This window comes from Chiloscyllium plagiosum, unplaced genomic scaffold (assembly GCF_037043375.1).
Source record: "Chiloscyllium plagiosum isolate Xiang-an unplaced genomic scaffold, Cpla_swu_hap1 HiC_scaffold_34, whole genome shotgun sequence".
Taxonomy (NCBI): domain Eukaryota; kingdom Metazoa; phylum Chordata; class Chondrichthyes; order Orectolobiformes; family Hemiscylliidae; genus Chiloscyllium; species Chiloscyllium plagiosum.
In genome coordinates this window covers 32,778,391-32,806,190 of record NW_028270172.1, presented here as the reverse complement: position 1 = coordinate 32,806,190, position 27,800 = coordinate 32,778,391, and the positions used below count along the sequence as shown (strand labels likewise).

The 27,800-nt window shown below is 39.9% G+C and overlaps 1 protein-coding gene across 1 annotated transcript in view; it reads left to right on the top strand.

Annotated features, from left to right (window-relative positions):
• Window positions 1-27,800, top strand: part of LOC122564269 (acidic amino acid decarboxylase GADL1-like) — a 113,037-nt gene that overhangs the window by 27,696 nt on the left and 57,541 nt on the right. Inside the window, exons 2-6 of the mRNA XM_087978585.1 lie at window positions 1,378-1,544; window positions 2,655-2,781; window positions 18,414-18,504; window positions 22,292-22,398; window positions 25,980-26,095. Coding sequence (XP_087834711.1) covers window positions 1,378-1,544; window positions 2,655-2,781; window positions 18,414-18,504; window positions 22,292-22,398; window positions 25,980-26,095 — 608 coding nt within the window. The remainder of the gene's footprint in view (window positions 1-1,377; window positions 1,545-2,654; window positions 2,782-18,413; window positions 18,505-22,291; window positions 22,399-25,979; window positions 26,096-27,800) is intronic.

The window sequence follows — 27,800 nt, the reverse complement described above, 5'->3', positions numbered from 1 at the left end:
CACATACGCATAAAATGCCTTTGGATTATCCTTGATCCTATCCGCAAAGATTTTTCATGCCCTCTCTTAGCTCTCCTAATCCTTTTCTTCAGGTCCCTTCTGGCTATCCTGTATCCCTCCACTGATCTGTCTGAACCCTGTTTCCTCAACCTTATGTAAGCCTCCTTCTTCCTCTTTACAAGACATTCAACCTCCCTCGTCAACCAAGGTTCCCTCACATGACCATTTCTTTCCTGCCTGACAGGTACATACATATCAAGGACACGTCGTATCTGTTCCTTGAAAAAGTTCCACATTTCCACGACATCGTTCCCTGACAGCCTATGCTCCCAACTTAGTCCCAGGTACCGATCCACGCCTTAAGTTCACCCACCTTATTTATGATACTCCTTGCGTTGAAGTATACGCACTTGAACCCATCTCTGTGTCCGCAAGTATTCCCTGTCTGTGCTACCTTCTTCACAGCCTCCCTACATTCTTGGACATCCTGACAAACAGCTAGCCTACTTGCTGGACTACAAGTCCGGATCCCATCCCCCTGCCAAATTAGTTTAAACCTCCCCGAAGAGTGCTAGCAAACCTACCCCCCCCCAGGATATTGGTGCCCTTCTGGTTCAGGTGCAACCCGTCCTGCTTGTACAGGTCCCACCTTCCCCAGAATGCAGTCCAATTGTCCAAATACCTGAAGCCCTCCCTCCTATACCATCCTTGCAGCCACGTGTTCAACTGCACTCTCTCCCTTTTCCTTGCCTCACTGTCATGTTCAGCCTCTCCCTATAGCTCAAATCCTCCAACACTGGCAACATTTTCTGAACCCTTTCCAGTTTCATAGCATCTTTCCGATAGGAAAGAGACCAGAATTGCACGCAATATTCCAAAAGTGGCCTAACCAATGTCCTGTACAGCTGCAACATGACCTCCCAACTCCTGTACTCAATACTCTGACCAATAAAGGAAAGCATACCAAACGCCTTCTTCACTATCCTGTTTACCTGTGACTCCACTTTCAAGTAGATTAGAATCTGGAGGCTGAAAGTAAGTCAGAATGTAGAAAGAGGAAGATGAACAACAAGCTAGAATCATAGCAGTTTCAAAATGTATTAGGAAAGGTGTTCCAGTTTTAATTTCTTCCAATAAGATCATGAGAGAGTAAAATGTTTCTCTTGTCAAAAAGTGAGTTTTTTGGCATTACTCGTAGTATTAACTACAATAGCTAGTATTTGTTCAATTTGGGGCAATGAAATGTAGAACAGGAAGGTTCTATTGATAACACTTTTATATTTGAATGATATTCAGAGTGTAAGTGGTCACTTGTGTGATCCAATTGTCCTGCTGTCTTCTTGGGCACCAAAACTATCTTGTTATTTTTCAATGTAGATGAATTGACCACTGACCACTATCCTAAAAAGGGGGCGATCCTGGTGGATGGTGTGGTCTTGAATGGGCCTCTTCTGGATGCAAAAGCAGGAGAGAAGTTTGTTGAGGAGGCATTCCCAATCATCATGGAAGATGCCATAAAGAAAGCAACTGATGTCAATGAAAAGGTACAAACACAAAGTAATAATCAGTCATGGAGTATATCAACAATGTTAAAACACTTTGGCAAATGCAAGTCTCTGACAGTTGAGCATCAGCTTTACAGGATTTTTCACAAAAACTGTCATTTTCTATTGACATTTATACTCTGGTAGTGATACCTACAAGCAATTTTTTAAATCTTAAACTAAAGTGATCTTGAAATAATTTGTGATGTTTTGGATTTCTGATCTTGATCTTAATGTTGAATAACCTTTTAGATATCTGGCTGATACCACGTCCTAATGGGAAAAGGATGCAAGATTTAGTTATTTTCTATAGTTATTTGTCAAATTCAGTATTTTGTTGTTCTGTTATCTTACTCTTGAGATGTGGATGAAAGGGGTTTCTCAACATCTTTCCTTCAATCAATTTTCTGCTTTTAATCATAGCTTGACAAATTGTTCTTGAATTTTAGGATTAGTAGTTGTTGCATTGAATACATTATAAATAGGTGAAGAGGGCACTCAGTATGCCTTCCCCATAACGTTATAACTTATTACTGTAATGCAGCTCTTCCTTAAAGCTTTTCCCTGCAGTATAACAACAAAGCTAAAAAAAAGTTTATTTTTAAATCAGGGTTTCTACCTCAGGAGTTTTCATGCCAATCCACATCCAACAACCTGCTCTGAAAACTCTGTCCAATTTCTGCAGCTGTGTCAAATTCCAACAGAACAGCTGAGAATCCACAGCATTCTGAAATAATCAACAACATTCCAATCAAAACAACCCATAGCATTCTAAAAACAAAATTAATTTGTACCATCAGATAACATTAAACCAACATTCTGAACTTTGCATTTCCCAACTTCTCCAACTGTACAGTGAGAAACTCTTGTTAAAATGAAAATGCCTATGGTTTCCTGTTTAACTGTAAATAATAATGCAACTATTATTTTAAAGAGATGGAATGATTTTAAATGGCATATTTCAGCAATGTGTTCTGAAAAGGTAAGTGATTATTAATGCAGTAAGTTACTAGATTTTCATTTCATGCTTAAGTTGAAAAGAACTCTTTCAACTTGTCACTTGACATTTCCATGCGTTTACATTGTCCCTAATTTTGAATATACTTTAAGGTCTGTGAATGGCAGCCTCCAGAAGAGCTTATGAAACTTCTCGACCTGGAATTGAGGGATACAGGAGAACCTCATCATCAGCTGCTCCAACATTGTCGTGATGTTATCAAGTATAGTGTGAAAACAGGTAGGATAATGCTCAGTGTGGCAACTTCATATTTAAAGCCCCACATTAGGCCAGAGAACTGTATCCTTTCTCCGTCTAGATTGCGCTATCTAGATGAAGGGTTGGTCTTCAGCAGCCAGTCACTGACATTGTATTTGGGATTACAAATCTTCTAGTTTCCTTTACTGAAATTTAGCATTAATCTTCAGGTCCATATGATACAATAATGAGATTTGTGTGACTGCCCTTTACATCAAGGCAACATTTAACCTCATGTAGTATCAAGAAGCACAATTAAAATTGAGTCAGTGGGATCTTGGGGAAAAAATCTCCACTGTTTGGAGTTATACTCAGCACAACTGAACTTACGTATGGTTGCAGGCCAGTGATTTTAATCCTAGGGCATTGCTAGGGTAGTGCCCTAGCCCCCAGGAGCTTCATAATGATCTTCCCTCCATCAAAAGACTGGAAGTAGGGAAGTTCATGGTCATTTGCACTGTGTTCAGCATCTCACACAGGAATCAGGCAGGGCAGAAATTGGACAGAGGATAAAACAATAACAAAGAATGGTTCAGAGGGATATAGGACAAATGGGCCTGGGTTATTTAGGATATCTGGTTGGCATGCACAAGTTGGATCGAAAGGTTTGTGTCCGTGCTCTACTACAATGACTGACTTTCTCAGCAAAGTCAAGGTATCATTCAGGCTTGGGCTAATAAGTGGCAAGTAATATTGGCATCATACAAGTACCAGGCAGTGATCATCTCCAACAAGGAAGAAGCTAACCATCTCTTCTTGACATTCAATGGCATGACCATCAACATCCTTGGGCTTATCATTGACCAGTAACTTGACTCGACTAGCCATATAAATGCTTTAAATACAACAACAGGTTCAGCACAAGGAATTTGAGCCATATACCTCACTTCCTGAGTCCCATAACCTATCCACCATCTATATAATTTTGTAATGTGATGGAACGCAATCCACATGCCTGGATATGTGCAATTGCAAGCTCAAGATGTTTGAGTCCAGAAGGAGTAGCTGCTTGATTGGTACTTCAGCCTCCACCATAAACATTTACTCCCTCCAACATCACACAGTGACAACAATGTGTACCATCTGCAAAATGCACTGCAACAACTCGTCAAATCTCCTTTGAAAGCACCTTCCAACGTTGAGTAGCTTGAGTCTGAAATGTACTACTTGGAGGTATAGTGGGGCAGAGGTAATTGAGGCATTTAAGAAGGCATTTGAAGATTGTTTCTGTTCAAACAATGAGGAAAGATATGTTGCAAAGGTAAATGGCACGAAGTCATCATCCTCATTGGAGAGCCGATGCAGACATTATGGGCCAAATGGCCTCCTTCTGAGGTGTAACTCTTCTGTAACTCTATGAAGAATAAGGGCAGCAGATACACTATCACTCTCCAAATCATGCCATTCTGACTTGGAGCTATGTCACTGTTCCTTCATTATTGCTTTGCAAAAACCTGAAAATCCCTTCCAAATAGCATCATGTATATATCTGCACAAAATAGACTACAGCTCAAGAAAACCGCTCATCTCACAAAAAGAAATTGAGAAATCTGACAGAAAAACTACAAGTCATTAAAAATGGAGGCTTATAAAAGTTAATGTATTAATTAATAATAATAAAGAGTTCATTTAATATCTGACCAGAATTGGCAAGCCTAGATTAGTGCAGTCCATTCTTCACAGCAGACAATTCAAAGGGGCTTTAATAGCTTTGAAACCAGAAAATGCTTCTTGAAAGTCGTTGAAAAACTAAAATCTTTGGTAACATCTTCCTCTTGCTGATTAGATAAATGCATTTCTCATTAATTTACAGGCAGAACTTAGTCTTTGGTGCTGAGTTAACTGACTGCACTGGCATCAGGAAAGAACAAATCAGCCAGGGGTGAGATGGAACAACACCTCATTTCTACCCAGACATTTTACAGTGTCTAGGACTCCAAATCGAGTTCCACAAGTTCAGAGTTTGACCTTTGCACTCCATTTTTCTTCATCTTCCCCTGGCCTTGTTAAGTTTGTATCATGTTGACTTTTCTCTTAGCAGGGTGGACACACTTTTGCTTTTCCACAACTAACATTTATATATCCGCTTCTTCATCACTGTTATCACTGCTTTTGTCTTTTGTTCTGGGCACTTTCTCAATCTATTCCACTTGAACCTCCTCCCCCTCTACAGTCTAAGATCAACATTTTCCAACACAGTTCTGAAGAAGAGCCACTTTGACCCAAAGTGCTAACTATGTTTGACTCCCCGTAGATGCTGCCAGACCTGCTGAGTTTTTCTAGCATTTTCTGCTTTTATTTGGGATAAAATATGGTTGTCTGGTTACTAATGGTTTGACACTGTCTTTATTGAAAAAAATACTTCATGCTGCTAAAACCTGATAGAACAAACATTCAAACATTAAGTGCAGAAAGTACATTCTGAGAATGAAAAATAAGTCACCAGTGAAGCTGCTGTTTCAATATTGATCTTCCAATATTTTTCGAGCTGCTACTGAGTCACTTATTCACTGTAAGTATTACGAGGTTTGTTCATTTGGGGATTTAGAAGAAAATGGTTAAAGACAAGTGACAAAATCCTGACACACTAATGAGCCCCGAGGTGTCCTAATAACTCTAACTGAGAAACATTATCAGATGTTTGGCTCCCAAGTGTAGAAAGGTTGATTTAAACATTAATTCAGAGTTTTTAAAAAACTGGCTGCTTGATTCAAAGACATTCATGAAGCAATGCCAGTTTGTATTTAGGAAAGGAATCTGGAAATTGTTGGAACCACAGAGATTATAGGGTTTGTGGAACTACAGACATACAGTAAAACTTTTTGAGATTGGCATAACCACACTGTAGTAATGTTAAAGCATTTTAATACATTACCCTAAAGGATAGAAGCTCTTCTGTACCCTCAATGCCCCCTCTTGCTCTTTTCATTGGTCAGGGAGAAACTGACAATATACTAAGCACAGCTGAAAAATATAATCTATTTGAGCATTAACTGCCTTAAGGGGTGGTGTGGCATTTACGTGGCACAGTGATAGTGCCCCTACCACTGGACTGGGAGGCTCTGGTTCAAGTTCCATTTCCACCTAGTCTAGAGTTGATTAGTAACAAGTCTGAATAGGTTGATTAGAAACATAGTTTAAATAAAAAGAACTGCCTAAAAGTGGGCCCTCTTGTGGCACAGTGGTAGTGTCTGTAGCCCTGGGCTGGGAGACCTGAGTTCTAGTCCGACCTGCTCCAGAGATGTGTAATGAAAATAGATTAGAAAATAAAAGGCATTTTAAAATTATCTGCCTCTTAGGGGACCCTCTAGTTGCACAGTAGATTAGATTACTTACAGTGTGGAAACAGGCCCTTCGGCCCAACAAGTCCACACCTACCCGCCGAAGCGCAACCCACCCATGCCCCTACATTTACCCCTTACCTAACACTACGGGGAATTTAGCATGGCCAATTCACCTGACCTGCACATCTTTGGACTGTGGGAGGAAACCGGAGCACCCGGAGGAAACCCAAGCAGACATGGGGAGAATGTGCAAACTCCACGCAGTCAGTCGCCTAAGGTGGGAATTGAACCCGGGTCTCTGGCGCTGTGAGGCAGCAGTGCTAACTGCTGTGCCACTGTGCCGCCCACAGTAGTAGTATCCCTACCCCTGCACAGATTGATTAAAAACAAACGAGCTGCTTGTAAGGGGCTCTTGTGAGACTGGGGTAGTATCCCTTACCTGAAGGGTAGACCAGAAGGCCTGGGTTCAAGTGCCACCTATTCCAGAGGTGTATAATGGCTAACATCTCTGAACAGATTGATTAGAAAATATTTCAACCTCCTGTAACAGATAACAAAGGGTGGTCAAGGTTGATATAGTGCAAGTGGGACATATTGAATACCTCTCCTCAATATATAGGGATACATAATATTGTGTTGCTGCATGCACATACCCTTAACAAGCAAATGTAAAGGGGAAGAATTTGTCACAATTTGGCAAACAGTTTTTATCTAATTGTAAAACTTGGGAATCTTCAGGTCAGTCGCTTCCATGCGTGAATAATGAACCAAAGATGTTATAGAGTTGTAGAGATATATTGGAGAAAGTGAGGACTGCAGATACTGGATGTCAGAGTTGAGACTGTGGTGCTGGAAAAGCACAGCAGGTCAGGCACCATCCAAGGAGCAGAAGAAGTCCTGATGAAGGGCTAATGCCCAAAACATTGATTATCTGTTCCTCAGATGCTGCCTGACCTGCTGTGTTCTTCCAGCACCACACTCTTGACTCACAGAGATGTATATCATGGAAACAGACCCTTTGCTCCATCTTGTCAATGCCGACCAGATAAATGAATCTAGTCCCATTTGCCAGCACTTGCGCCAAATCCCTCCAAACCCTTCCTATTCATATACCCATCCAAATGCCTTTTAAATGTTGCAATTGTACCAGCCTCCACCACTTCCTCTGGCAGCCCATTCCATACACGTACTGCCCTCTGTGTGAAACTGTTGCCCCTTAGGTCTCTTTTAAATCATTTCCCTCTCACCCTAAACCTATGCCTTCTAGTTCTCGACTCCCACACACCAGAGAAAAGACCTTGTCCATTTATCCTATCCATGCCCCTTGTGATTTTATAAACCTCTATAAGGTCACCTCTCAGCCTCCAATACTCCAGGGAAAACAGCCTCAGACTATTCAGCCTCCCACTATAGCTCAAACCCTCCAACCCTGGCAACATACTTATAAATCTTTTCTGAACCATTTCAAGTTTCATAACATCTTTAAGATAGCAAAGAGACCAGAATTGCCCACAATATTTCAAAAGTGGCCTAACCAAAGTTCTGTACAGCCACAACATAACTTCCTAACTCCTATACTCAATGCTCTGACCAATAAAAAAAGCATAACAAATGTCTTCTTCACTATCCTATCTACCTGTGACTCCACTTCCAAAAAACTATGAACCTGCACTCCAAGATCTCTCTGTTCAGCAACATTCTCCAGGACCTTACCATTAAATATGTAATTCCTGCCCTGATTTGCCTTTCCAAAATGCAATACTTCACATTTATCTAAATTATACTTCATCTGCCATTTCTCAGCCCATTGTAATCTGACATAACCTTCTTCGCTGTCCACTACACCTCCAATTTTGGTGTCATCTGCAAATGTACTAACTATATCTCTTATGCTCACATCCAAATCATTTGTATAAATGATGAAAAGTAGTGGATCCAGCACAGATCCTTGTGGCACTCCACTGTTCACAGGCCTTCAGTCTAAAAAACAACCCTCCACCATCACCCTCTGTCTTCTACCTTTGAGAAAGTTCTGTATCCAAATGGCTAGTTCTCTCTGTATTCCATGAGATATAGAACATAGAACATAGAACATAGAAGAATACAGCGCAGTACAGGCCCTTTGGCCCTCGATGTTGCGCCGATCCAAGCCCACCTAACCTACACTAGCCCACTTCCTCCATATGCCTATCCAATGCACGTTTAAATGCCCATAATGAAGGAGAGTCCACCACCAAGATCTAACCTTGCTAGCCAGTCTCCCATGGGGAACCTTACTGAAGTCCAAATAGATCACATCCACTCTCTGCCCTTATCAATCCTCTTTGTTACTTTTTCAAAAAACTCAATCGCATTAGTGATTTCCTGCGCACAACACCATGTTGACTATCTTTAATCAGTCCTCGCCTATCCAAATACATGCAAATTCTGTCCATCAGGATTCTCTCCAATAACTTGCCCACCAACAATGTCAGGCTCACCGGTCTTTAATTCCCTGGCTTTTTCTTAATACCTTTCTTAAGTAATAGCACCACATTAACTAATCTCCAGTCTACCTGTGAGTATCAATGATACATATATCTTAGCAAAGGCTCAGCAATCACTTTCCTAGCTTCTCACAGCATTCTAGGGTACACCTGATCAGGTCCTGGGAATGTATCCATCTTTATACGTTTCAAGACGTGCAGCACCACCACCTCTGTAATATGGACATTTTTCAAGATGTCACCATCTTTTCCCCACATTCTGTATCTTCCATGTCCTTCTGCCCAGTAAACACTGATGCAAAATACATGTTTAATATCCCCCCATCTCTTGTGGTTCTGCTCATTGGTTGACTTGCTGATCGTGAGGGATGCTATTCTCATCCTAGTTACCATTTTGTCCTTAACCAATTTATAACATCCCCCTGGATTCTCCTTAACCATATTTGCCAAAGCTATTTCCTGTCAATCTTTTTGCCCTCCTGATTGCCCTCATAAGTCTACCCCTACTGCCTTTATACTCTTCTAAGGATTCACTCAATTTCTGCTGTCTGTACCTGACATATGCTTACTTCTTTTTCTTGACCAAAACCTCAATTTCTCTAGTCATCCAGCATTCCCTACACCTACCAGCCTTGCCTTTCACCCTATCAGGAACATACTGTCTCTGGACTCTCATTAATTCAAATTTGAAGGCTTCCCATTTTCCAGCTGTTAGTTTATCTGCAAACATCTGCAACCAATCAACTTTTGAAAGTTCTTGCCTGATACTGTCAAAATTGGCCTTCCTGCAATTTAGCACTTTAACGTTTAGATCCTGTATGTCCTTTAGCATCACTACTTTAAAACTAATAGAATTATGGTCACTGGCCCCAAAGTGCTCCCCCACTGACATGCCCAGCCTTATTTCCCAAAAGTAGGTCAGGTTTGCACCTTCTCTAAAAGGTACATCCACATACTGAATAAAAAAAAATGTTCTTGTATGCACTTAACAAATTCCTCTCTATCTAAACCCTTAACACTATGGCAGTCCTAGTCTATGTTTGGGAAGTTAAAACCCCCTACCATAACTACCCTATTATTCTTACAGATAACTGAGATCTCCTTATAAATTTGTTTCTCAATTTCCTGCTGACTATTGGGGAGTCTTTAGTGCAATTCCAATAAGTTAGTCATCCTTTTCTTATCTCTTGTTTGTTACGACACGGGGTAAACCCCTCTGCTAATTTAAACCAGCAACACAGAAAAGATTCACCCGAGGATGTAATCTGTTAAAATTCGCGAGGCAAAGAGCTATCTCAAAAGTCACTATTTTAAGTAAAAATTAACAACTTTATTTTTTTAAAGTCTAACAGAGAATAATCAACTATTTACAACTCCTTTCTCTAAACCTATCTTATACCACCCCCTCTACAATACTGGTCCGATAAAACCCCCAATTACGATTTACAAAAAAATCAAATTTCAAAACCATCCAGCTGTTGAATCTTCTCTTTGTATATTCCTCTGTAGATTTACTCTCCATGTCGGTGTCAATGTTTTTATCTGTGCAAACTCCTTCTCCAGACAGGTACCGCTCAGAGAGGTCTGACCTACATCTGTTGGTCTTTTGGCAGTTCTCTTTATTGCTCTTTGCCGCTCTGGTTAACTGTTCAAAATGTCTGATATCTATACCCCAAAACATTGGATTGTTTCATTGGTTTTAATATTGTCAAAATACCAAATTCAACCTTGATTGGAGTTTGGCATCTTGGGACATAATTTAAACTGATTGGCCGAATTCAAATTTGTTTTTGTATCCAAGCAACCCAGCTAATCTAGCTGTTTGACCAAATGTTACAGTGTTACCATTTTCAGAATACTTTGTGCGGTGTCAGGTAGTTCTACTAGCTTTTTAACTCCTAAAGGTACTGTACCCCTACATCTTCATAACATCTCCACCCTTAAGAAAAAAAGAATGATCTTAATGAAAAACTGGCTCCTTTTTTTTCTATTCTTTACACATATTACCATAAAATACAGCTAACTTTAATCTAAGTTCACCTTAACTTCTTCCCATATGTATAAACCCCTCTGCTAATTTAAACCAGCAACACAGAAAAGATTCACCCTGTGCTGTAATCTGTTAAAATTCGAGAGGCAAAGTACAATGATGAAAAACAAACACGATGAACACAGAAACATCTTTTAACTGTGTCGGCTTCAGTTTTGCCATCATCAAACGTTGGCCTGCTGATACTGAAGACAATGTTAGCCTTGGTTTTGATGCTGACTTTGAAGCACAAACCTGTAAAAATCATTAAAATATGTGACAGAAATGCAATTATATTATTGTGCATGATGCTGTAGTTCTGTGCCCAACCAATCAAGCAAAACATCATTGAATCATAGTACTGCTGAAAGCCATTCAGCCCACTCTGCACATTCTGGCTGTTATGAACAAGTCTCTCATTGATCACATTTTTCGTTTGTCTCCTCATAAAACTTGACGTGTTGTTGTAGTCAACATTCTGCTTTTACAAATCCTTCAGAGCTTGGTTATTATCAAGATTAAAAGTGCAAACAATGAGGAAGTTACTCATTAGGAAGCAAAATATACCCTTTTTGTACTGACCTGAATTTCAAAAATTAGTTTGATTTAGTATTAGTGTCTGCATAGGCTTCCTTTCATGTTCTACGTCTGTTAGGAGTTCGTTCTCATTCAGTACAGTTGGTGATTATTTTTCCCTCAAGGTTACAAGGGAACATAGTTGCAGGCTATCAGTGATGTTGTTCAACATATACTACTGTCATATTATAAGGACAAGTCTGTTTGCATATCTGAAAGAAAAGCAATGTGCTTAACACCAGCTTTATTAACCCTTGGGCATCCGTTCTCCTGCCGAATAATAAGAAAAATCAGAGCAGTGTAGTGGTCTTGCTAGCTCATTGACCTTCACATCAGAGGGTTTTACTTATTTCATCAATGGATAACGCTACAAACTGAGAGGCTAGGATAAGGGTAGGAAAATCAGAGGGGTTGAATCACTTCTCTGGGTAGAAATTATCCTACTGTTTACTTTTGGGATGTAGCTTACAGTACTTAAGGCTTTAGGAAAATCCCAAAGCCTTTTATTTTAGCAAATAGGGTAAAGGAAAATCCCAAAGTCTTTTATTCGTATATAAGGAGCAAGAGGGTAAGCAGAGAAAGGGTTAGCCCACTAAAGGACAAAGGAGAAAAGTTATGCATGTAGTTAGAGAAAGTGAGTGAGATTCTTAGTGCGTACTTAAGGAGAGGGATATGTTGGATGTTGAGGTTAGGGATGGATGTTTGATTACTCTAGGTCAAGTCAGCATACGGAGGGAGGAAGTGTTGGGTATTCTAAAAGGCATTAAGGTGGATAAGTCCCTAGGTTTGGATGGGATCTATCTCAGGTTACTGAGGGAAGGGGGAGAGGAAATAGCTGGGAACTTAACAGATATCTTTGCAGCATCCTTGAACACGGGTGAGGTCCCAGAGGACTGGAAAATTGCTAATTTTGACCCCTTGTTTAAAAAGGATAGCAGGGATGATCCAGGTAATTATAGACTGATGAGCCTGATGTCAGTGGTAGGGAATGTTATGACACGGGGTAAACCCTTCGGCTAATTTAAACCAGCAACACAGAAAAAATTCGCCCAGTGCTGGAATCTGTTAAAATTCGAGAGGCAAAGAACTATTCCAAAAGTCCCTATTTAAAGTAAAAATTAACAACTTTATTCTTTAAGTCTAACAGAGAACATTAACTAACAACTATTTACAATTCCTTTCTCTTAAACCAATCTTTTACCTTCCACTTGATAATACTAGTCTGATAAAAAATCCTGATTACGATTTATGAAAAAATAATCACATTTCAAAACCAGTCTGCTCTGTAGATTTTCTTCTCCAGGTTGGTTTTGATGTTTTGCTATGCAAACTCCTTCCCCAGACAGGTAATTCTCAGAGAGCTCTTAAACTAGCAGCCTACATCTGTTGGTCTTTTGGCAGTTCTCTCTCAACTGTTCAAAACTGTCTGGGTTTATACCTCAAAACATTGGATTGTTTGTTTGGTTTTAATATTATCAAAATACTGAATTCAAATTTGATTGGATTTTGGTATTTTGGGCCATAATTTAAACTGGTCGAATTTGAATTTGTTTTTGTCTCATGGCAACCCAGCTATTCTATTTGTGCCAACCATGTGTTACATTGTTACCTTGTTCAGAACACTTTGTGCTGTGTCAGGCAGTTTTGTTAGCTTTTCAACTCTCATAATGGTACAGTACCTCTACACCTTCATAACAGGAAGCTGCTTGAGAAGATACTGAGAGATAGGATCTATTTACATTTGGAAGAAAATGGGTTTATCAGTGATAGGCAATGTGGTTTTGTGCAGGGAAAGTCAAGTCTTACCAACTTAATAGAATTCTTTGAGGAAGTGACAAAGTTGATTGATGAGGGAAGGGCTGTAGATGTCATATACATGGACTTCAGTAAGGCATTTGACAAGGTTCCCCATAGTGGGCTGATGGAGAAAGTGAAGTGGCATGGGGTCCAGGATGTACTAGCTAGATGGATAGAGAACTGGCTGGGCAACAGGAGACAGAGAATATTAGTGGAAGGGAGTTTCTCAAAATGGAGACCTGTGACCAGTGGTGTTCCACAGGGGTCCGTGTTGGGACCATTGTTGTTTGTGATATACGTAAGTGATTTGGAGGAAGGTATAGGTGGTCTGATTAGCAAGTTTGCAGATGACACTAAGATTGGTGGAGTAGCAGATAGTGAAAGAGACTGTCAGAGAATGCAGCAGAATATAGATAGATTGGAGAGTTGGGCAGAGAAATGGCAGGTGGAGTTCAATCCGAGCAAATGCAAGGTGATGCATTTTGGAAGATCCAATTCAACAGCAAACTATATAGTAAATGGAAACTCCCTGGGGATTATTGATGTACAGAGAGATCTGGGTGTTCAGGTCTGTTGTACCCTGAAGGTGGCAACACAGGTCGATAGAGTGGTCAAGAAGGCATATGCCATGCTTTCCTTCATCGGATGGGGTATTGAATACAAGAGCTGGCGGGTCATGTTACAGTTGTATAGGACTTTGCCTTTGGCCACATTTGGAATACTGCGTACACTCTGGTCGCCACGTTACCAAGGATGTGGATGCTTTGGAGAAGGTGCAGAGGAGGTTCACCAGGATGTTGCCTGGTATGGAGGACTTTAGCTATGAAGAGAGGTTGAGTAGATTAGGATTATTTTTATTAGAAAGACGGAGATTGAGGGAGGACCTGATTGAGGCCTACAAAGTGATGAGAAGTATAGACAGGGTAGATTGCAAGAGGCTTTTTCCCAGAATGGGGGGCTCAATTACTAGAGATCACGAGTTCAAGGTGAGAGGGGAAAAGCTCTTTACGCAGAGGGTGGTGGGTGCCTGGAATGTGTTACAGCAAAGCTGGTAGAGGAGGGCACGATAGCATCATTTAAGATGTATCTAGACAGATACATTAATGGGCAGGAAGCAGAGGCCTGAACTGCTGTGCTCTTCCAGCACCACTAATCCAGGAAGCAGAGGGATACAAGTCCTTAGAAAATAGGCAACAGTTTTAGGTAGTGGATCTGGTTTGGCACAGGCTTCGTGGGACAAAGGGCCTGTTCCTGTGCTGTAATTTTCTTTGTTCTTTGTTCTTTGTACACTGAAGGCAGAGGCCCAAGAGGATTACACCTGTTTTCTTGGTCAGTTTATTTGTAGGTACCAAGATCCACCGACAAGGGTGAAAATAAAACACCTGACTAAAAGGTTAATGATGCCAATGAACTGTGGGCCTTGAAAGCATGTTATGCCATGCCCTTTTGTAGCAATTTTAAACAACTGGGTTAGAAACTCTATCAGAACATTGGACAGAAATCTCTCATGCAGAAACATTGAAATATTTATCACAGTGACAGAAATTTGCAGCAGTGAAAGTTATTTGACCTATTATGCATGCACCAAAAATAAGCTTAATCCCTCTTCCCGTCTTTTTTCTACCTTTGTATTTATATGCCACATTAAAGGCATTTTGAAGTAATTTTTAAATGTATGAAGTTCTACCTATCATCCTTCCTTTCAGACAGGCGACTCCAGATCCTCACTAAGCTCTGAGTGAAAGAGCTTCCACATGAATCCTCTCCAAACCTTTTTTTTAAACCCTAAATCTTTGTCTCCTGATTATGAACTCCTCAACCAAATTGAACAGGGCCTGCCTATCTCCTCTCTTTATCTCTTATTAATGTCATGCACTTTAATTAGATCTCCCCTCAAACTCCTCCATTCCAAAGAAAACAATCCATACTCATCCAATTTTTGGTCATAATTAAAACCCTCCAGTCCAAGGAACATCTTGGGGGAATACACAGCTGTGACCTGACCAGTTTTTTGGACAATTTCAGCATAATCTCCCAACTCTTATAGTCAGTGCTTCAGCTAATACTGGCAACAGTCCCAGTTTCATAGTATTTGGGTAATAATGCTTATTTTACTGTGTGCTGATGATGTTTTGTATACTTACTCCTGTGAATTCTTTCCCTAGTTTCTATAATTATTATTTTTCCCTAGGATGCAGATCCATAGAAACCAGTGTGATAATGAACACATGGTCATAAGGATGTACAGCATGGAAACAGACCCTTCAGTCTAACAATGCTTGGAGGAAGAATGCCTCATTTTCCGCCTTGGGACCCTCCAACTCCAGGGCATCAATGTGGATTTCACCAGTTTCCGCATTTCCCCTCCCCCGACCTGATCCCAGTTCCAACCTTCCAGCTGAGTACCGCCCTCATGACCTGTCCTACTTGTCCTTCTTCCTTCCCATCCATCCACTCCACCCTCCCGTCCGACCTATCACCATAACTGCCACGTCCACCCACCTATCGCACTCTCAGCCCCATCCCCTCCCATTTATCCCTCCACCCACTACGCTCCCAGCCTCATTCCCAATGAAGGGCTTTTGCCCAAAACTTTGACTCTCCTACTTCTTGGATGCTGCCTGACCTGCTGTGCTTTTCCAGCACCACACTCTCGCCTCTAATCTCCAGCATCTGCAGTCCTCACTTTCGCCTTCAGTCTAACTTGCCCATGCCAGCCAGATATCCTAAATTAATCCTAAATTTGCCAGCATTTGGCCTACATTCCTCTAAACCCTTCCTGTTCATATACCCATCTAGATGTGTTTTAAAAGTTGTAATTGTACCAGCTTCCACCACTTCCTCTGATAGTTTGTTCCACACATGGACCACCCTGTTCATGAAAAAGCTGCCCCTTAGGGCCCTTTTAAATCTTTCCCCTCTCACCTTAAACCTATATGCTCTAGTTTTTGACTCCCCAGCTTTGAGGAAAATACCTTGACTATCCATACCCCTCATGATGTTATAAACATCTGTAAGGTCACCCCTCAGCCCCTGAAGCTGTATTCAGCCTCTCCCTATAACTCAAACCCTCCAACCCTGGCAACATCTTTACTGAACCCTTTCAAGTTTCATAACATCTTTCCTATAGCAGGGAAACCAGAATTGGACACAGTATTCCAAAAATGGCCTAACTAATGTGCTGTACAGCCATGACATAATCTCCCAACCCCTATACTCAATGCACTGATCAATAAAGCCAAGCATCTTTCCAATTCTGAATTAACAAATTATCTTAAACCAATCCAGGCAATTTCCTGGAGCTAACCTGTTCACATTGCCAAGTGAATTTACTGCAATCCATCCATGTATTATTTTTTTCATTAATACCAATTGTATGGTTGACAAAGGAAAGAAAATGGGACTATGTCTATTTGCACAGCCTGTTTTAAAAACAAAAATTCCATTTAAGGATTGCCAATTGACTTGAGTGCTGTTGAGCAAGCACAAAATCCAATCCACAATATCCAGAACTTGTTCGACATCCTTGAACTCTGTCATGAGATGAAGACAGGCTTAGCTGATGTGATCCTATCGTGAAGTTGCTAGCTAGCACTCATGGGACTCAGCACATCAAGGAAAATGTCTTGGAAAACAATGGAGAGCTATCAGCCCATTTATTAGGAGCAGACCGTGGAAAATTGGAAAATGGAAAGGGAAAGCCATGGAAGCACCTGTACCTGGACTGTGGACTGTTGCCGAGTGCAGTCATGGAAAGCAAGCAGGTTTAGGAGTGCTTTACAGCAATTACCATCAATAATTCCCACATGTTCATGTACTCTTCTTACATTACGCATGAGATGTGACAGCAGCCATCTGTTGTCCTGGGAATGAGTGGCATGATGTTATCCTCTTACCAATGTTTACTGAAGAAAGGAATAGACAAAAATAGACCTAGTCTTGCAGTCCATGCTCAACATTTGAATAATTTCTTATTTGCTGCGACTGAAATGTTAAGGGATTTTGTGTTCAGCGGCAGATTCTAGTTGATCAGTTTTCCATTATATATATATATATATATTTCCTATTTGTACTCTTACCCCTTTTGCCTCGTGGGAGTGGAACCCCATCACATGATAATAATAATGTCCCATCCATCATTCATTTACACATCCAACTCCAGTTGTATTTAATTTGATTCTAGAGTTTGTTTCTGCTAATTTAACATGTTTGTTCCTACTTTACTTGTTAAATTAAATTTACTTTTATTAATTTGAAACCATGACCTCTAGTTCTCAGAGTTCGGCTTAGTTCCTAGTTTAAGTTCTTTAGTATTGTCAACAGTCACCAATCTTTCTAGGCTGATAAACCCAAGTCTCTTAAATCATTTTTCATAGTTTAAGGCAGGATTATGTGTGATAATTTAAGATGTATCGCCACTGCCTTCTAAATAATCATTTGCGTTGGGCAATAAATGCTGATCCTATCCAGCAATGTTCACATGAAATTTTAAAAAATCCTACTTTTTCATGAATTTATGAAAAATATTGGACTTGTATTGGGTCTGGGTTTTTTTTGTTCTGTGTGCATGTTACAATTTTGGGTTCATAAAACAGTGAAACAACATAACCATGTTGTTAGGGAAGATAATACTTAGCAAATATCAAGCTGGAATGAAAACCACCAATTGTGAATTTCCAAAGAAGGTATAAGTCAAAACTGGGCAACCTGTAACAGTTGTTTATTAAAGGAAAAATTAAGAGGAGCCAAAATACTCAATACTTGTAAAGTTTTTTGGACAACATTTTAAACACTCACTGGCTGAAAATCATAGCTCTGAAAATAAACTTTGTGATAGCGAAGATGTGAAAAATTACAAACTTTGCAAGAAACTGATCGAACCTACAGGCTATACAGTACCATTTGTAAACTGTCCTAAAACGTTTTTCATCAGAGAATTGTACCTCTCTGAGAAGTTTCAGACTTAAATTCATATTTTTCCGACAACTGCTCTGAGGTAATTAGCAATAAGAAGAGATCCTAGCACACTCTATAGACATTCAGATACAAAACTACGCAAGTCAAAACTTTCAGTAAGTCCACACGTATGTCACTAAATAACATTGATTAAAATATCTGAAAATAATCCTTATAATGTTTTGTGCTTCTTTGGGAATGCTATGTGTCTGTGTGTTTCAGCTTCCTTATTGCTCAATAACAATATTAGAGGCAATGTAATGAAAATAGCTTTTCTTTCTGTCTTTATGACATAGTGTGCTGTCAAGAGGATGCAGTCTCAAGTGAGCTCAAAGCTGGTTCTTCTGTCTTTAGAGTACAATGTTAGAATGTCTATATTTAAAGTAATCTGCTCTTCTTCAGATCATAATCAACAGCAAAAGGGAGAAAGAGCCATTAGATCCAAATCCTTGAGCAAAATTGTTTGACTTGTTTTGTTTTTTGCAGGCCATCCAAGATTCTATAACCAGCTGTATGCTGGGATGGATCATTATTCTCTTGTAGCCCGCTTTATCACAGAAGCCCTCAATCCTAGCATGTGAGTAGTTTTCAGAATACTTCTCTTGCATAGTCAATTATAATGAATATGGTCCTTTTAAACTTCCAGTTTTATTTTGCCTTTTATTTTGGTTCCCCAAATTACGCAGTAACAACAAAGATGTTGAATATCAGGTTATCTTTGATTTCCACTTGATAGCTGGATTATGCTTAAGGATTTTGTGTTGAGCATTCTATTTACTTCTGTTTTCTTTGGTCCAGAGATTGCTTGGACATCCAGATATCTTGTATCAAACAGGCAATTTTCTTTTTGTTTTGCTATTTCTACATAATTTTAAATGTATGGATCAATTGCAGGCAATATTAACCTACTTTGCAGGTTGAGAGACTGACCACATCCAGTAAATCACTGGTTTTATACCCTACCCTATATTTCATATTGACCACGATAGAAAGTAAAATTGGGCAGTGTAAAACCAACATTGCGGCCTTTCCTGTCAGTTTCTCAACAAATGAGATAGGTTTAAATTGTGCCCAACTTCATAATTTGTACCCACAGCTGAGATAAAAAATTGCCTCCAGCAAGTCAAAAAGAATAATGGAACAATGTAGGATCTTGAGATGCTGCTAGCTAATCGGAGAGAGTGCACAAAGTCCCAATATAAATCCCACCATTAGTACAAAATGAAATACTTGTCAATAGGTATCAAGTGTAATGTTCAGCCATTCAGTGGGAGCTATAACACTTCATACTTTGTGCAATATCAACAAAACATGTGACAGATGTGTAATTTTTGCATCAATAGTTAGAATTCCTTGAACCAATGTTATAGACTGATGGTGCGTACACCATATCCTCTGCTCAGATTAGTGCATATATATTTTTGTCTTCTGATTGGAATGCTTCCCAAAATATCAACAGTATTGCAGAGGTTTCCAGTTCCACTTGAATACATTAACCAGCATCTAATAATAGAAAGTTTGTCCTCTTGCACAGTCAGCATTTCAAATACACTTTTTTCATTCAACCCATTAAGCACTTGTTGAATGATAAACTAGCAGGGAAGATCTTTGGTACGATCCCTTGTTAAATTTGTGGCTTCAGGAGCAGATTGGAGGCTGGGAATTCAGCAGTGAATAATTTGCCCCCTAACTCCCTAGTCCCTCTCCACCATCTACAAGGCACATGTCAGGAATATGATGGTACATTTTCCACTTATCTGGGTGACTGTAGACCTAATAACACTCAAGATGCTTGACATCATCTTGGACAGAGTAGCCCACTAACAGCACTATGAGTGTCCTTACACCCCATGCAAGTAGGCACCAGCACCTTACTTGAGAGCAGGCAACAAATGCTGGCCTAGCCCAGCTATGCCAGGATGCCCATATCCTGTTAATGAATACGAAAACTGAAATGCTGAGAGTGTTCAAAGACATAGGAATATAATTATTGTTCAAGAGTAGCATGTATCACAAAAGGCAGTTGAGCTGGAAATTGAGGATGCATGGTTCTAGTGTGAAGTTGTAAAAGGTAGTGTGTGGCAAAAGCATGATTCCCTAGTCTGCCTCATTAACAATCTTTAGCAATAAGGAGTACCATTGAGGTTTTCTATGCTGATACCTCTGGTCTGACAATTGTTGCTTAACTTTCTGTGATCTGCATTGTGTATGAAGAAGCTTGAATGAAGCTGATTCCAATCTTCTATCTCATATGACTAGCAGCCACTGCAAACAGCATTATTAACCATCTGTGGATTTCCCAAATGCCCCAATTTGAGTAAATTCCATTGATACATGAATGTGTATCATTGTTTATAAAACACAGTGAACAGTCCCACAGAGATGGCTACTATAATCATGTGTTTTGACTTAATCATAACATCCTCAAATCTTTTCTGAAGTCAGTGTCATCCAGATAATCAACACTCAGCAACCTCCTGATGATCTGGAATGCTAAGTGCTGTATTACTATCTGCCAAAAAGAACATTATCTCCATGAAAAAGAACCCTTGGACAGTAGAATTGCCAATTACATTCTCTTGATAAGGTACATTGAGAGGAAAGTTTCGAGGGATATGAGCCAAATGCAAGTAAATGGCAGTAGGTAACGTGGTCTCTTGGATGGGTTGGCTGAAGGGCCTATTTCCATGCTCTAAGACTCTATTTGTTAATAATTTACTGCTTAACCCCATAGACAAGGCCCCAAAGGAATTCTAATTGGACTTTGGACTTTTGGACTCGAACTTGAAAGCAGGGACTGTATTATGTATTTAAGGATTTAATAATTGAATAAATTGTCTACTTGTTTCAGTTCTGTATGTCCTTTGCCTGGAGATATCGTGTGCTAATGTTGAGAAATTTCCCCCAGATCTAAGAGTGCAGGAAATACACCATATTTCTGGTTTAACTTTACTGTGTTTTCATAAGCAGTAAGTGTAGGGGAAATATATCCTCATTGCGTTTTTAAAAAAAGGAGAAAAAACAATTTGCTTACAGACGTTTGAGGGAAAATCAGGAGAGTGATTAGCTTTAAAACCTGTAAGCTGTTTGTAACATCAGACTATCTGAGAGACAGCAGTAAATGGAGGAAGACATTGAATCTGACTCTGTCCTAATGGATGTTTTGACTTAAATTGAACAGGGCTGGGAAACACGGGGCCCAGAATTTTCCACAACAAGCATATGCTATTATAACCCCTAGAGTTCAGATTAGATTAGATTCCCTACAGTGTGGAAACAGGCCCTTCGGCCCAACCAGTCCACACCGACCCTCCAAAGAGTAACCCATCCAGACCCATTTCTCTCTGACTAATGCACCTAACACTAAGGGGCAATTTAGCATGGCCGATTCACCTGACCTGCACATCTTTGGACTGTGGGAGGAAACTGGAGCACCGGAGAAAACCCATGCAGACATGGGGATAAAGTGCAAACTCCACACAGACAGACACTGAGGCTGGAATTGTACCTAGGACCCTGGTGCTGTGAGGCAGTTGTGCAAACCATTGAGCCACCGCACCACGTCCCCCACCCCAATGCAATATGAGAGACAAACTCATTCTCTCCAAAACGCCTTTGGTAAATTTAGTTCAGTCAACAATCACTTTGTTATTGGTTAGTCCTCAGAGGGTGAGTTTATGTAAATATTGTTTTTAGGGCTCATATCCTTTTTCCCGGCCTCAGCTTGTATGAAATAAAACCAGAAAGTACAGGAAATACTCAGCAGGTCAAACAGTATCTGCAGTCAGGGAAAAAAAAACAAGTTTAATATTTCGGGACTATGACTTTTCATCAGAACTTGAGTTTGGTGAAAAATTCCCACATGGAGATGACTGTACTCCTGATCTTGGAAACTAAATCTTTTCTAGATCTCTTTCTATAGATTTATCCAATGTATGCATCGATATTAGAAGTCACTCTTTGTCCATTCATGTATCCATTTTTCACAAGGACAGTAGCGAGGTAAAGACCAGATTTACACCTTTACAATTGACTGATCTTAATTTTTGGTTGTTACACCAATCAGTGACAGGAGCTGCAGAAATCAGTTGAAACCAATTCATTTGGGAACGTTGCTGTATGGCAGTATTAGCAGTAGGTCCCATTGCAGGGATTTTTTTTTCTGACCTTGCTTCTTGCTATTATATATGAGTGGGATCCAGTGTGACTCCATTGGTTTTAAATTTGCTGATGACGTAATGTCTGAATTTACAATGATTGGCAACAAAGTGCTGTGGCCTGTTGTGAAAGATGCTGTAGAAATGAAAGCTTTTCCTTTCTTTTAAAGTTGTGTTTTATCTCCCTATTTATTTTCTTCACTAAAGCTACACTTATGAGGTTGCACCAGTCTTTGTTCTCATGGAGGAAGTCGTTTTAAAGAAGATGCGGGAGCTTATAGGCTGGACAGAAGGAGATGGTATCTTCAGCCCTGGTAAGAAACAAATCTTTTCAGTATTTTAATTGACTGAAATAAGTTCCCTGCCATTAATCTTTCCAAGGCATGTGACCACTACCTACAGTGTTTGTTTGTTTTGATTGGCAGTCTTTAAAGTAGAGAGCAATTTTACTTGTTGTGCATATTGTTTATTACACATGCAGAGAAGGCTGCTATTCAGCTCATTGTGGCTGCGCTGGCTTTTTGCATGAGTTTATCTTTACAATAGTGAGATTTTACTTTGAAATTTCAAACATCCAAATTGTTTTATTCATTCATGGGATGAGGGCACTGATGGCTAGGACAATATTTATTCCCTATCCCAGAGGCAGTTTAAGAGTTCTATCACTATGGATCTGGAGTCACATATAAGCCAAACCAGGTAAGGATGGCAGTTTCCTTCTCTGAGGGTTTTTCCAATAATCCACAATGGTTTTATGGTCATCATTAGAATTTTATTTCCAGATTTTTAAAAAAATTCACATTTTACCATCTGCCTTGGCAGGATTTGAACCATGGGTACCTAGAACATTTCCTGGGTCTCGGGATTAATAGTCCAGAGATAATACTAAGAGGCCACCATCACTCCCTAATAGAGGTCATGTAATAGCTTTTAAAGCTGTTGAATAAGTTGAGAGGCCACAGGAGAGTTGGAAGGAAAAATTGGCTGAGTATTTGAGAAGGCAATAATGCAATAAAATAACAAGTTATAATTATTTTAATCAATCTGTTTGGACATATTAAGACATACCTCCAGGGCAGATGGGACTGAAACTCAGACTGTCTAGCCAGCAGGTAGGGACACTACCACTGTGCCATATGAGCCTTTACTAAGAACTTACATGATAGGATAGGAAGCCCTAAATCCAATGATACAGAACAGGCAGATTTATAAGTTGAGTAGATGGAACATAAAATTGTAAAGATATTCATAATTAAGTGAATGGTCAGAATTATGACAAATTGATTACAATGTAGGTAAATATGAAGCCATCTACTTTGGACCCAAACATGATAGAACAGGGTAATCTCTAAATTATACAGTTATGGATGAATTATAAGAATATGAAGAAAACAAATCTTAGCCAACATCTTGAATCAAATCATCCTCAATCAAAGAAGCTATCGGTATTTCAATCAGTTGTGAATATAAAGCTAAACAACAAACAGTAATTTAGCTTTAAATTGATCTCAGTTTGTGCCTGCTATCACCTGACAAATTTGTGGCATTAGGAAACCAGATTCAAGGCTAAATGCTCAATCTGTTTGTCAAATGTAGCACAGTTGATTAAAATCTCCTGTTCCTAAAGGATTTCGATCAGCCCATGTATGAGAATTTGTTCCAAAACTTCAAACAAATCACTTTATTGACCATAATATATTGAGGAATCTGCCTTTATCTTCTGCCATATTTCCAGTCTGCCTGCTCTGGGGTTGTGGTTAGCTATCTTCCTACTTCTGACTACTGCTTGGATTTTTGTCTGCAAATCAGGTGCATGAGGTCAAGATGATTCCTGGCTCCACGAGCTTGACTTTTAGATGCCTGTCTGGACATAAAATCTTTGGTTTATGAGCGTTGTGCTCAAAGTTAGGGTGGGCGAACCTGGAAGTGGTGAGGCGAATGCCAGGTGTGGAGGTTGCTGGGAGGAAGGTCTGCCTCAGGTCTCCAGCCCTTTCCAAACTTTAAAAGAAAATGAAAAATAACAACACTCAAACCTCAAAACTACACACTGAACACATACTAACCATGCCCAATCCATGCCAACTCATGACATTGCATACCCTAAACCTAACACATAATCCTTCATAGCCTCCATGCCAATCTATGCCCCTGCACTCACCCCATACCCTTCATTTTAACCTAAGTACTTATATTCAACCCCCCCCCCCCCACCATGCCCCTCATGTCCTTCATGCCGACCTGTATCTTTGTACTCAATACCATGACCTTTTATAGTTCTTGTGCCAACAGTGTCAACTGGTTCTAACCCATGCTGTCTACCACCCTTTGCCCTTACAACCACCACGCAAATTCACTCCATACCATGGAGCCAATTTGAATAAATAAAGCTTTTAGTATCTATTATGGAACCCAGTATATTTTTCTTAAAAATACTTTGCCATTGACAAAAACCCATTAATTATAATGAAATCCATGCAAATATCTTTTTTTATTCTTTATTCATTCATGGGATGTGGATTTTGCTGGCAATACTAGCATTTATTGTTCAACTAAGTGGCTTATTAGGCCATTTTAGTGAGTAGGTAAAAGATAACCACAATTCTGTGGGTTTGGAGTCACATTTAGGCTAGACCAGGTAAAAGTGGCAGATTAATTTTAGTGGGGAATTTATCTATTTCGACAGTTTCCTTGTTCCACGAATCTTATCTACATTTTACATAGGTGTATGTCCCCTCTTAAATCATTATTGACATGTGACAGTGCAGAAACAGGCCATTCGACCATCAAGACTGCATGGACCCTTCCAAAGAGCATTACACCCAGGCTCACCCTATCCCTTAAACCCCACATGGGTTTTTACCATGGTAACCCACCAAACATGCACATTCCTAGACACTACAGGGCAATTTTTATTTTGGTAAGTCCACCTGACCTGCACATCTTTGGGAGGAAACCCACATAGACACTGGGACAGACAGTTGACAAGGCAGGGAGCGAACCCAGGTCCTATAGAGATCTACAGCACAGAAAAGGGCTCTTTGACGCATTGAGTCTGCGTCAGTCAAAGGCAACAGTCTAACTATTCTAATCCTATTTTCTAGCACTTGGCCCATAGCCTTGTATGCCTTGGCATCATAAGAGTACATCTAAATACATCTTAATCATTATGAGGGTTTCTGCCTCTTATCTACCGTAAGGCAGCAGGCTAAGAAGAGAAGGATATAGTGAGTTGGAATCTTAGAGTGAAAAGTTGGTGTTGGTGCTAGAGAGATAAAGACCCAAAAGTGATTGTTTAAGCTGAGTACATTGAAGCTAAAGTGTATAGAAACTCTAGGAAGAACCTAGTTCCACTATAACAACTGAATCCCAAGTGACTTAAACCTATCAAGGTGTTAGATACAGAGATGCTGATGTGAGTATTATACAAGTGGTGTTTTGATTATTATATCAGAAGAGGTATTTTGAGAACTATACTATACAAAGCTTTTTTTGATTCTCTTCAATTTATAAGCAAATGTTTTAGGCCTGCTGGGATTATACTTTCACTGTGTGAAACAGTGATTGACAAAGGTAGTTTAGCATCACCATCCTGAGGACAATGGGCAATTAATGCTAGTTTGACAATCAATTCTCAATCAATTTGAAATTTAGATTGTATAGTTACACAACTGTTTTTGATATGAAGAACTGTAACAGTGGTTAGCAATGGTTAGTTCAGTTGGTTGCACAGCTGGACTGTATTGCTGAGTGATACCAATGGCTTGGGTTCAGTGCCTGTACCAGCCGTGATAGTATGCTGTATCCATGTCTTGCTACGCTGTTTATGTAGAGTTATTTTTCCACAACATAATTTTTCAGTTAAATAATGATTTTTCTTATATTTTATCCTAAACAGGGGGCTCTGTTTCTAATATGTATGCTGTCAATCTTGCTCGGTACAAGTGCTGTCCAGATTTAAAGGAGACTGGACTTTCAGGTTCACCCCCTTTGGCAATGTTTACATCTGAGGAGGTAGGTTGGACACATTCGAATCCCATTTAAGTTGCTTGTAGTAAGAGATCTTGATGGAATATGTTGGCCTCCATATTCTTGGAAGATTGGAGGCACTTAACTGCAGTCTATTGAAAAAGAAGTGCATAAAGAATGAGTTCACGTTCTTTGGTGGATGAAGGTTTGGAAATCACAGAGCCATAGAGGTCTACAGCACAGAAAAGGGCTCTTTGACGCATTGAGTCCATGTCAGTCAAAGACAACAGTCTTACTTTTCTAACGCTATTTTCTGGCACTTGGTCCATAGCCTTTTACGCCTTGGCATCATAAGTGTACATCTAAATACATCTTAATCGTTATGAGGGTTTCTGCCTCTATTATCTTGCAGGCAGTGAGTTTCAGATTCTCACCACCCTCTGGGTGAAAAGATCTTCTCTCACATCTCCTCTAAACTTCCTGCCCTTTTCTTTCAATCTATGCCCCACTGTCATTGATCCCTCTGTCAAGGGAGAGTTTATGCCCCTCATAATTTTATGCATCTCAGTCATGTTCCCCTCAGTTTCTTGTCCTTTAAGGAAAACCACACCAGTCTATCTATTCTCTCTTTACATAACTAAAACATTCCAGCTTGGGCAACATACTGGTAAATCTCCTCTGTGCCCTCTCCAATGCAATCTGTCCTATAATGTGGATTTCAGAACTGTGCACAGTTATTAACTGTGGCCTAACCAACCTTTTAAGTGTGACCTCCCTGCTCTTAAATTCTATATCTCGGATAAAACAGACAAATAGCTAATATGCCATCTTAACCACTTTATCTATCTGTCCTGCAACCTTATGGACCCAGTAGAGATGCACATCAGTGTCCCTCTGATCCACAGGATCCTACCATTCATCTTGTATTCACATGCCTTCTTTGTCCTGCCCAAGTGCATCACCTCTCATTTTTCTGAATTGAATTCCATTTTCCACTGATTAGCCCATTTGATCAGCCCGCCTATATCCTCTTCTACTCTAAGACTATTCTCTTCACTAATTACTATCTCATCAATTTTCGTATCATCAGCAAACCTACAGATCAACTCTCCCACATTCAAGTCTAAATATATATATATATTTTATATATATAAATCACAAACAGCTAGGCCCAGCACTGCATCCTGCAGGACCCTACTAGACACAGGCTTTCAGTCACAAAAACACCCCTCAACATCTGCTCCTGAAACTTCTAGATCCAACTTGCCAAATTTCTTTAGTGAAGGTAACAGCCTATGGGATCTATCAGTTTCCCATGTAGGACCTTACCAAAAGCATTGCTGAAGTCCTAAGTAGACCACGTCAAATGCATTGCCCTCACCTACACACTTAGTAATCTCTTCAAAAAATTTGACCTCACCTTAAGAAAACCACATTGACTGTTCTTGAATAATCCCCGCCTCTCTTAATGCAGATTTTTGCTTTTAATAGTTTCTGTACCACTGAGGTTTGAATGACAATCCGGTAGTTTCCAGGTTTTTCCCTTCTTGGCTGTCCTCCAGTCCTCAGAAAGTCTCCTTGGCCAGAGAGGAATTGAAAATTATTGCCCGCACCGGTGCTATTTCCTTCCTTGCCTCACTCATCGGCATAGGTTGGATTACATCTTGCCATGAATATTTATCTACTTTCAATCCTGCCAGACTGTTCAGAACCTCTCCTCTCTCTATGTTAATTTCTTTAAATATATCAT